The sequence below is a fragment of the Dreissena polymorpha genome, chromosome 14, assembly GCF_020536995.1.
Source record: "Dreissena polymorpha isolate Duluth1 chromosome 14, UMN_Dpol_1.0, whole genome shotgun sequence".
Lineage (NCBI taxonomy): Eukaryota > Metazoa > Mollusca > Bivalvia > Myida > Dreissenidae > Dreissena > Dreissena polymorpha.
In genome coordinates, this window is record NC_068368.1 from 73,893,420 (window position 1) to 73,905,592 (window position 12,173).

Consider the following 12,173-nt stretch of genomic DNA (forward strand, 5'->3'; position numbering starts at 1 on the left):
TTGTTTTCATCCAAATTTAACCAAACTTGGTCAGATGTTGTTTCTAGATGATGTCTTGGTCAAGTTCGAATATGGGTCATGTAGGGCCAAAAACTAGGTCACTGGGTCACTTATTGCATTTTAAACATTGAGCATGGTGTCCGTTCTCTAATTCAAGCAGTTTTCATCCCAGCTTCACCAAACTTGGTTAGAAGTTGTATCTAGATGATGTCTAGGCCAAGTTTGAACATGAGTCATGGAAGGTCAAAAACTAGGTCATGGGGTCACTTAGTGCATTCTAAATATAAACCATCAGCTGTCCGCTCTCTAATTCAAGTAGTTTTCATCCGAGCTTCACCAAACTTGGTCAGAAGTTGTATCTAGATGATGTCTAGGTCGAGTTTGAATATGGGTCATTCCGGGTAAAAAACTAGCTCATGGGGTCACTTAGTGCGTTTTAAACATTCAGCATGTTGTCCGCTCTCTAATTCAAGTAGTTTCATCCAAAATCTTCACCAAACATGGTCAGAAGTTTTATCTGGAAGATCTCTGCGCAAAATTTGAACATGGGCCATGCCGGGCCAAAAACTAGGTCACAGGGTCACTAAGTGCGTTTTACACATTCAGCATGGTGTCTGTTCTCTAATTCAAGTAGTTTTCATCCAATCTACACAAAACTTGGTCAGAAGTTTTATCTAGATGATCTTAAGGCTAAGTTGGAACATGGGACATGCCAGATAAAAAAACTAGGTCAAGGGGTCACTAAGTACGTTTTACACATTCAGCATGGTGTCCATTCTCTAATTCAAGTAGTTTTCATCTGATGTTCACCATACCTGGTCAGAAGTTGTATCTAGATGATGCGTAGGTCAAGTTCGAACATAGGCCATGCCGAGTCAAAAACTAGGTCACGGGGTCACTTGGTGCGATTTAAACATTGAGCATGGTGTCAACTGTTTTTTGTGAAGACAACATGCAAAATAGCCTGTGTCAATTCGGCATGTGAGGGTAATCATCACGTCTGTGACAAAGCTCGAGTTTTACTGGGATAATTAAGTGGAAATCTTAAAAAAACATTAGGAATAATTGCACATGGTTGTATGTGGTTGAAAGTTTTTTTAACTGGATATGTTGACACTGATTTGATTGAGAATGTTTGAAACAAATATGCATAAAACATTTTCTTACTTAAGAATAGTTTCACTAGCTTGTAATTGTTTGGAAAAAATGAGGGTTATGTACAAAAAATAGGTTTTTTTATTTTTTATCTCCTGCCAAAGGCGGAGGGATATAGAATTGACATTGTCTGACTGTTCGTCACAAAACTTGTTAGCGCCATATCTCAAAAACTATATTAGATTCAACTTGAAACTTAATAGGTGTATAAATACCAATGAGGAGAAGTGCCATGCACAAGAATAATAACCCTTTGCTTTCTTCAATAAGAGTTATTGCCCTCTTTATACGCATTAGACGTATTATAGTTTCATCCTTGGCCGGAGGGACGCGGCGTCCACAGCAGTGTCCGCTCTCTAATTCAAATAGTTTTCATCTGATCTTCACCAAACTTGGTCAGAAGTTGTATCTAGACAATATCTAGGTCAATTTCGAATATAGATCATGCCAGGTCAAAGACTAGGTCACAGGATCACTTAGTGCATTTCATGGATTAAGCATGGTATCCGCTCTCTAATTGAAGTAGTTTTTATCCGATCTTCATGAAACTTGGTCAGAATTTGTATCTTGACAATATCTAGGTCAAGATCGAATATGGATCATGCAAGGTCAAAAACTAGGTCACAGGGTCACTTAATGCATTTCAATGATTTAGCATGGTGTCCACTTTCTAATTGAAGTAGTTTTCATCTTATCTTCACCAAACTTGGTCAGAATTTGTATCTAGACAATATCTAAGTCAAGTTTGAATATGGGTCATGCGGGGTTTAAAACTAGGTCACTGGGTCACCTAGTGCATTTCAAAGATTAAGCATGGTGTCTGCTCTCTCATTGAAGTAATTTTTATCCGATCTTCACCAAACTTGGTCAGAAGTTGTATCTGGACAATATCTAGGTCAAGTTTGAATATGGGTCATGCCAGGTCAAAAACAAGGTTATGGGGTCACTAAGTGCATTTCAAAGGATTTAGCATGGTGTCCGCTCTCTCATTGAAGTAGTTTTCATCCAATTTTCACCAAACTTGGTCAGAAGTTGTATCTTGACAATTATCTTGGTCAAGTTCAAATATGCGTCATGCCGGGTCAAAAACTAGGTCATGGGGTCACTTAGTGCATTTCAAGCATTAAGCATAGTGTCCGCTCTCTTATTGAAGTAGTTTTCATCGGATCTTAACCAAATTTGGTCAGAAGTTGTGTCTAGATGATTATGTAGGTCAAGTTCAAATATGGGTCTTGATAAAGTTTTTCAAGTTGTCCAAAACCATAAAACAGGCGAATCTTGTGACAGTTTGGCACTCTTGTTTTTGTATGATGAAACTTTTCAGGGCTCTATATCGGATACCATGCAAGATTTCAACATGAAACTTCATGGGTGTATTGATATTAATGAGGAGAAGTGCCATGCTTAAGAACCATAACCCTTCACTTTCTTAAATAAGAGTTATTGCCTTCTGTTGTTTTTGTTTGATTGAACTTTTCAGGGCTGTATCTCAGGTACGATACACCATTTCAACAAATTTGTTTGTTGGTGTTTGCTTCTGTGAGAGAGAATCGGTCTATCATCTAACCAATCATCTAAAACGAGGCTTCCTGACTACAGCAGCCACTTTGTTCAGTCCCTGTTCTGGCAGCCTGTTCACATGTTGGACTCATTATCCCAATTCACATAAGAATTTGTGAATCCTACACATTACAATAATTAAACTTGTCACTGAAGCGTGTTCTTCTACTGACCTTTTGTTGACATTGATGAAGCAAACAATTCAATCAGAAAGGCATACATGTACAAGGATCTTCTTGTCTTATTGTATGTGCCTGCATATGTTATCATCAAATACCATTGCAGCTTACTATAAGTGCATTTGCCACATGTGGATTAGTTGGTTCTATAGTGATCAGACAGTGAAGGAATTTTTTTTAACAACAAATGGATGTATTTTATTGAGTTTTGAAAAACAAATCTTCTCTAAAACACAAAATGAAACTTAACAAAGATACACCAAACTTTTTGTATGTTTATGGAATTATTAACAGGGTTGTCATTATGTTTAAAAACAAGGGATTATTTTTGAAAAGCAACCGATTAGGCCGGGGGTCAAGGGGGCCGCCTAGGCACCCTTGTGGGTCCAGGGCAACGCCCTGGTAGGGGGATCAGGGGGGCGAAGCCCCCCGACCGAAACCGATTTTCAGACATTTTGAGGTACAAAATACTCCTATTCTCAGAGCATAAAAAGTTAAAATGAGGTCTAAAAAGAAAAGAAAATTTAAAGATTTTTACATTTTTAGTATACTGACACTGTACATGTTAAAAGCTGTCATCTTCTTGGTCATCTTCTTGGTCAGACTCCCCAACCTCTTCCTCTAAAAGAAGTGTTTTCATCGCAGCTTCAATTTCCATTCGTAGTTCATCCTGACCAATAACCAAGTGAGTGTCATCTGTCTGCATCCCTGACTCTGTGGAAGTGGTAGCAGCAGCTGCTGCAGTTGCTGCTGTTGATGTAGACTTCTCAGCTCTTACTGCTAACTTTTTCCTGTCCTTCATACTAAGCCACTGAGACACTGCTGACTTAACTAGTTCTCCTGCATCCTCACACTTTGGGCCATTTACAGTAACCTGCATCAGAGCATCAAGCAAGTCATTTTGAATTCTGTTTCTGTGTCGTGTTTTTATGTTCTTGAGAGCACTAGCTCCCCTTTCTGGCCAGGCATTACTAACTGGAAGTGAAGCTGCCACTTCTGCTACAAAGCACAGTTTTGGAAAGAATTGTTTGTACACTGTCACAGACAAAAGTTGACAGAGACACCATTCTGTAGTGGTGATCTTGTGTGTGTTGTCAAGAACAGACTGTGGAATATTTGGTTTCAAAGTGTCCCTCAGATGATATTTTATGCCACTCCATTCATTTTTAAGTTGATTTCTGTCCTCCTCATTATCTGCAAAAAAGTGTGTGGCTATCTGTTGGATTTCTCTATTCCCATGCTCTTTGAACAGGGCTGAGTCTCCTGGAACTGTTACTGGATCAAAAATGCAGAAAGCTGTCAATATTACTGAAGAATCACCAAATCTGTGATCTATGTTGTCTTTCAAGGCAGTGATGTATTTCTTGAACAATGACTGTAAATCATCCATCACTTTTGGGGACATTGATAATTCAGCACTGATGTTTGTATACGAATCTATGTCACTTTGAAGAGAAACAAGAGGGGTCTCCTCCTCAAGAATACCATTAAGCTTGTCTTTAGCCCGATTAATCTCAGGAATTATGGATGAAAAACAGAATGTATCTCTTTGGAACACTCTAGAAAGGTTTGACAAAACTGGCAATACATCTTTGAGAATGTAGATTGTGCCAAGGAATTTCATAGTTTTTATCTTTTTCAGTAACCCCAGGGCCATGGCATCTTCAGTTTGAGACTGTGCTAGTGTTGTCACGAGAGCTTCATAATCATTGTGCACAGCTTTGACAGATGAGTCAAGGCTCAGCCACCTGGTTCTACATGCCTTTTTTAAGCGTGATGCTACAGTTTTTGAAGCTCCTTTACTCAAGTTCATGTGTTTGAACTGCATTTGCAATTTTAAATATGCTGCCATACGTTTGGGAGAATTTTCAAAATAAGACCACAGCTGTCTAAGGATAAGTTCTACTTCCTTGATGTATGTAATACCTTCATTGCTGTCAGTGCAGGATAGAGCAAGTTTGTGGCATATACAATGTATATTAATTAGAGTCGGATTCTTCAAGCGCAGTAGTGCAGCTACCCCTCCTCTTTTACCCACCATTACGGACGCACCATCTGATGAAAACCCTGTCATCTTTTTAATGTCAAGTCCACTAGTTTCTACAGTATCTACAAGAAGGTCTGATATGGCCTGAGCATTTGCTGAGCTTGATTTTTCTAGTACATCTTGACAGGACAAATACGACACATGGACATTACCTGTATCATGATCAAAATATTGAACAAATGTTATTAGCTGTTCGGTTACACTGATATCACAGGCTTCATCTGACAATATACCGAACGCAGCACTTTTCTTGACCTTTTCCATCACAGACTCTTTCACAGTTGCACCTAATGTTAAGAAAAACTCTCTCTGCGAACCCACTGATTTATGATCAAAGTACTTCAGATTTTGGTAATCATACACATTTTCTATCATACTCAACACTGGTAGAAGTTTTCTAACTGGCATAAAGTTTTTCATAAGAAAGTAGGCAGTTGAGAATACCTTTTCATATAATGATGTTTCAACATTCTTCTTTTGACAAACTTCTTTGTGAAAAAATGACTGTTTATGCACCATTTCAGTTTCAATAGCCGCCTTATGGGTATCAGACGAAGAATGGCCTTTCAAAGCATCCTCCAAAAACCGTGTTCCTGGTTTATTAACAAATATATCCCTTTTATTAAGACGATGTTTCATACTGTGCTTTTTACACACAACACAAAACATGCCCTCACCCTCTAAAAAACACAGCCACCAATAATCTGATAGTTTGCCATGATTAAATTTTTTAGGGAGAAGTCTTTTCTTCTCAGTGTCTGAAATATCTGTACAAAATTTCTCCAGACAAAGATACCTGTTATGTACCCTATTTTCAGACCCATCAAATAATGCTTTAACTAATTGAAGACATTCCTCATTAGAAAAGGGTTTGCTATTTGTTGTTTTACAAGCTGATGTAGATGGTGAATCAGTAACTAGTGGGTTGTTCGTCATCAAGCCACTCGTCGAGTCGGTAGTAGTTACGCTACTTGTTGGGTGTGTCTTAGTTACGTCAGGTTGAGTCACGTTACTTTGTGGATCGGCAATAGATACTACATCACCCCTGGAGCCACCTGATGGAACAGCATTCCTATTTTGATCATCAGACCCTGAAACACAAATACGTCCAAAACTTTGTGTCTTACACAAAATAGACCCGATGATTTGCAATTTCCTATTTCTCAAAATACTGATGTCTTTGCAAATCGTAGTACATTGTTAAATTTCTATTATAAAAATGAGTAAAAAAATGCAAAACCCAAAGCAAACAAGATGTGTTTGTGAAACAGTATGTCCCTCATATATTTGACTTTTGACCTTGAAGGATGACCTTGACCTTTCACCGCTTAAAATGTGCAGCTCCAAGAGATACACATTCATGCCAAATATCAAGTTGCTATCTCAATATTGCAAAAGTTATGGCAAATGTTAAAGTTTGACGCAAACAAACCAACAAGCAGATAGGGTAAAAACAATATGTTCCCTAGTAAAGACTGGGGGACATAAAAATATTCCTGAGTGCTGCTAGATTCATTATAATACTATTATTATTCAATATAGCTTCTAAGCGCTCGGTCAATCAACACCCAAGAAAAAGAAATAAAACCATATCTCAAAATAATTATTGTGTAAACAAAGTTTCACTTGAAGCCAGATGAGGTAAATATGTGCATTTGAAAGCTACTTTCTCTTTTGTCTTCAATTCAGGATTTTCCCTAGGACGAGAAAAATAGGGAGTCATAATGTCCCCTTAAAATTTGCATTTGTTACAATTAGGTTTCAAAATTAGTAATTTTAAATTACAAAGTGTGTTGGTTTTCCATCAGAACAATGGAAACAATATGCATCTAGCTCATAACATGACAATTAACTTAATTTGTGTGCAAGGGAAAACCCTGCCAATTGAATCAATAGTATTGTTTAATTGCAAAAGTATCAAATAGAAATAGAACACAAATCGTTTGTCTTACCTTGAACATTGTAACATCAGAACGAAGCAATGAAAAACATCCTCCCAAGATTGCCTTGCAAAAATCGATGCAAAAACACAACTTGAAACAAACACTTTGTTCAACAAAACAAACTCTCAAAAAAGTATAAACACCGCATGATATTTTTTATTTCGTTTATCACTGAAACATCATATATCGATTGAGAATGCACAGTTCATAATTATTCTACGATGCGCGACGCTTTTGCAGTTTAGGGTCTGCGGCTAAATTATCGTGCGGTATGTATACGCATGCATCTGAACAAACGGGGAACAATACATAAACTGTTGTGCAAATCCAACTCGATCTCACCAGGTTTCGGTTTATTAAAAAAACCGAAGTCTTCAAGGCTCTTAATTTTTTTCTTTTTCGGTTCAGCCATTCTCGAGAGAAATGTTGACTAATATCTACCGCGCCACATGATTGGCCGTATGCCGACGCGATAAACCAATCAAAAGCCGTTTTACAAAACAAGGTCGCGGTAGCTAGTCATAACGGACACAGGTCAAAACGCTCTACGGTTATTCTTCGTCAATTATTTTCGGTTTGCGAGATCAAAACTTCCGATCGCAATTTTAAAGATTCGGGAAAAACAACCGATTTTCTGGTGATTTTAACCGATGAATTTTATCGGCAATCGGTTAATAATGACAACCCTGATTAATGGACTATTTTGAATTTTGCTCACCTTTAGATGGAGGTTTATGTTTGTATTATTTGTATTTAGACATTATAAGATATAATCATTTTTGTCTTGCAACTTTAACTTATGGCTTCTGCATTTTAAACTTTGGCAGACTTTGACAAATAGGGATTTTAATGTATGTTTATCATATTAATCTTAAATCATTAATCATTTTCTTCATAAGAGTGTTGTAATTAAATTGATCTTTATTTTAAGTGCGTTTAAGTTCTTAATCTAATTTAATATTCAAAGGTAGAATTTATTCATAAATGTTCACAAATAGGATAACAAAAACATTAATGACACCGGGTTGAAAGTGAAAGAGACTTTGATATTTTGTATAATGTTTCTTACATGGTAATGTATCCATTAAAAGCAGAAGTAGATTGTATACAATCCTTGTTATAAGCATAACCATTGTTTGATAATGTATATGCCTTGCAATCGTGCAAAAAGCACTGAAATTTATACATGAATATATGAAATTATTGTTGAAATAAATACAATTGTTTCCATTCTTGAATCAAATGAATAAATTACATAATGTTACGCAACAAATGTTCTTTTATGGCATAATTAAAAACCTGCTCAACACAACCTAATGCAAATATAGGAAACAAATTAAGCGAGGAATGTTAACCCTTTCAGCGCTGGAACCGAATTTTAAAGGACTTTGCAAAAAGTTTGGATCCAGATGAGACGCCACAGAACGTGGCGTCTCATCAGGATCCAAACTGTTTGTTATTCTGATAGTATTCTTTGAAAAAAAATCGAAGAAAATGCTAATTTGATAAATTCAGCAGACAACATTTTAGCAGACGACAAATTTCCCAGCATGCAAAGGGTTGAAGAATCAAATAATTTGTGTGAGCTCCATCAGTCCATTCCCAGCATAAATAATAATAATTACCTTTCCCGCTCAGAAGCATAGTGAAAATGGCTATGTGCAAACAGCATTAAACCAGAACAGCCTAAGAGTAACTCGCAGTCTGTTCAGGTTTTATGCTGTTTGCTGCTCATCGGTATCTAAGGGTTGGAGATGAAGCTTTTAAAACTTGAATTTAGTAAGAAAGGTCTTTAAGGTCTTAAATTAAATTTAACTTTCTGAAGCACAACAAATGCATAAAAATACGTATCTAAGGGGTAAAGTGTTAAACCAATAGACAATAAACCAGAATTTTGAAATAAGAACTGTTGTATACAGCAAATAACAATGAGAGGCAGGGCTTATGGCTCACAGTCCAGCGTCCTGTCTATGGACATGTGGGACCGGGATTCGTGTTGTAGCGAATGTGACATCTCACTCAACGATGATGGATTCATGTGAGTCCTTGTAGGTGGTTAGTAGAATCGTTCAATACAAGTTGAGATCACACTGATGAAGTGGATATGGTGTCTACCTGGCGATCTTGTGGTTCTGGGTTTGAGTAGAACATTTTTAGAGAGATGCAGTTTTCTTGGTTTGACATGGTTATGGTCTGCTTGCATGTTTGTTCAAATTATGCGCCCCAGGGATCAAATAGGCTACACACTAGAGATAAATTTTTCCCCCTGTATAATTATGTAGTGAACACTTTCAAAAATCTTCTCTCAAATGGCTAGGCCCAGAGGTTTGGTATTTTACTGGTAACATTTTCTGGTTGTCTAATCTTCCAAGTTTGTTTAAATCATGTCCCTGGAATTGATGATCACCCTGTTCTAGGGGTAACTTAATCTGAAATCACAAGACCCAAAGTTTGGTATATGGCATGTAACATCCTAGTGTGTAAATTTGCCCCATCTTGTGGGTAACTTGTTTTATTGATATCTCTGCCTATTTTGATAATGGTTGTGGTAGTTTTAAAAAACATGGCCCTACGGCTGGGCCTTCTTGTTTATATTTAATAATCTTTTGTTGTTTTGTTTTACAGTTCTGCGCCGGTGAAGTATTTTGAACATGACACAATACGTGGGAAGCTACGACGGATCCTCATCAGGAACTCCACGGCACGTGAGTTGAGTTAGATAAGAGTATGATTGCTGTGGTGAACTAGTGATGATTATGAGGATGGCTGTAGTGGGGATGATGAATGTGATAGTGACCCTGCTGCTGCTGATGATGATTGTGGTGTTACTGGGATGATGTTGGTGACAGCAACTAAAATTAATCACCAGTGTTCATGTCATATGTCAGATTTCTTTGTTGTGGAGTTCCGATACTCCGACATATCAGCTAGTTAAATGGGAAGCTGGGAGCTCCTCTTGGAGCTTACTATGCAATAAGAGAAGTACAGCATTTGATACTACTCCTGAAATGCTGGGCAGATTGTAATGACACTTTACTGGAATGATCCCTGTGTGATCCTGTATGATCCCTGTCTGATCCTTTTTCAGAGTTGTTAACCCATTTATGCCCAGTGGACTCTCCCATCCTTCTAAATTGGATCAATTTATTTCCAAAAGTAGGGGTGTCTGGTATATTTATTTCTATATTTAGAATATTTCTTACAGAAATTTCTTTAAGCAAACAGCGCAGACCCAGATGAGACGCCGCATTATGCAGCGTCTCATCTGGGTCTACGCTGTTTGCAATGTCCTTTTTTCAGGACGCTAGGCATGAATGGGTTAATATTGTTCAAATCCATTACATATGTAGGTCACGGGAGCAAAAAATATATTAAAAAAAAAATAAAAATAAAAAACTTCAATGAAACGCCAAGGGTCAGGGATTTGGTGTGGGGCAAAATTCCATGAGCCCTTAGGGTCACATGACTTCTCTTGTAAATAACCTTACATTTCTTCTATAAAATTGCAAGGGTCAGGGGTTTGATATATGGTGTCCTCTGCAAAGTTTGTTCAAATCATGCACATGGGGTCAAAATTGACCATGCTCTATGGGTTACTTGTTTGCCTTATTAGTGTGAGCGTTAGCATGTGGTGACTCATACAGATGTCCTCTGCTGAATTTGTTCAAATCATGCCCCTTGATAAAAACTTGTCATCCCCGGGGTTCAAATGATTTAAACAACTCTGTAAAGTAAATATCGATAAACATAAAAACTAATTTGAAACCGTAATGATCAGGGGTTTAATATTTGGTGTGTTACATCTTAGTTTGTACACCATGTGCCCTGGGGATCACATAATTTATAGAGACTTGTATAATAAACAACTTCAAAATCATGTTCTCTTAAAATGCAAGGTAAAGGCCCTTGTGATGTTTGGTATGCAACAGGGAATGGTTGTCCTCTACTAAGTTTGTTAAATAAAAAACTAGATAAAAACCGAAGTTATTACACAAACATCTCAAAATCTACACATAACAGATTCATTTCTACATGTCTCAGTAGAGCAGCTTATGAACCTTTTGTTCATATTGAATTATAACTTTCTCTCCATCTTAAATTAATTTAATCAAAACATGTTTGTAAGTTGCCTAAGCATTATTCAGGTATGCCATTTGCCATGAAAATTGTTTTTAAAAATAATCAACAAGTGGCTCATAAATAGTGTGTAAAATAGGCTGAAATAGCCTTTTAAAATTGCTTAGGCTTACAAGTCAACAAGGCAAAAAGAAACAACCGATATTATTAAGAAATTATGAACAACACTTTTGGCAATCTGTACCTTTTTTTAAATACAAAATTTTTGTTTTTAAAGCTTTGAATAAAAATCGAATTAGCCGTTGAATTTATGTAAATAAAAAACATTTAAGTAACTTTTATTTTCTTTGTCACAATGAAGGGTTTGCGCTCTTGCAATAACAAAGGATATCAAAATGATTGCTCTATTTAGGTACACCGGTGTTAGGATTATAAGTCTAAAACATAATGTTTGGTAATCCTGTACAAAACATTCATGACATAATGCTCCACGGGTAAAGGGCTGGCCATGCTGTTAATAATAGACTGCTGATCAGCCCCTGGGCATGGATGACCTAATGTCAATGGAGGCTCAATATGGATTTGCCCAGCCATGCTCAGTGCCTAGGCATGGATGACCTGATATCAATGGAGGCACATTATCATATGTATTGGTCCAGCCATGCTCAGTGCCTGGGCATGGATGACCTGATATCAATGGAGGCGCATTATGGATTGGTCCAGCCATGCTCAGTGCCTAGGAATGGATGACCTGATATCAATGGAGGCGCATTATGGATTGGTTCAGCCATGCTCAGTGCCTGGGCATGGATTACCTGATATCAATGGAGGCGCATTATGGATTGGTCCAGCCATGCTCAGTGCCTGGGTATGGATGACCTGATATCAATGGAGGTGCATTATGGATTGGTCCAGCCATGCTCAGTGCCTGGGCATGGATGACCTGATATCAATGAAGGCTCAATATGGATTGGCCCAGCCACGCTCAATGCCTGGGCATGGATGACCTGATATCAATGAAGGCTCAATATGGATTGGCCCAGCTATGCTCAGTGCCTGGGCATGGATGACCTGATATCAATGGAGGCTCAATATGGATTGGCCCAGCTATGCTCAGTGCCTGGGCATGGATGACCTGATAACAATGGAGGCTCAATATGGATTGGCCCAGCTATGCTCAGTGCCAAGGCATGGATGACCTGATATTAATGC

At 37.7% G+C, this 12,173-nt stretch overlaps 1 protein-coding gene across 1 annotated transcript in view; it reads left to right on the forward strand.

The window, feature by feature from the left end:
- LOC127857484 (potassium channel subfamily T member 1-like) overlaps nt 1-12,173 on the forward strand; it is a 158,984-nt gene that overhangs the window by 81,467 nt on the left and 65,344 nt on the right. The window contains exon 3 of the mRNA XM_052393879.1: nt 9,510-9,589. Within this exon, the coding sequence (XP_052249839.1) occupies nt 9,510-9,589 (80 nt within the window). The remainder of the gene's footprint in view (nt 1-9,509; nt 9,590-12,173) is intronic.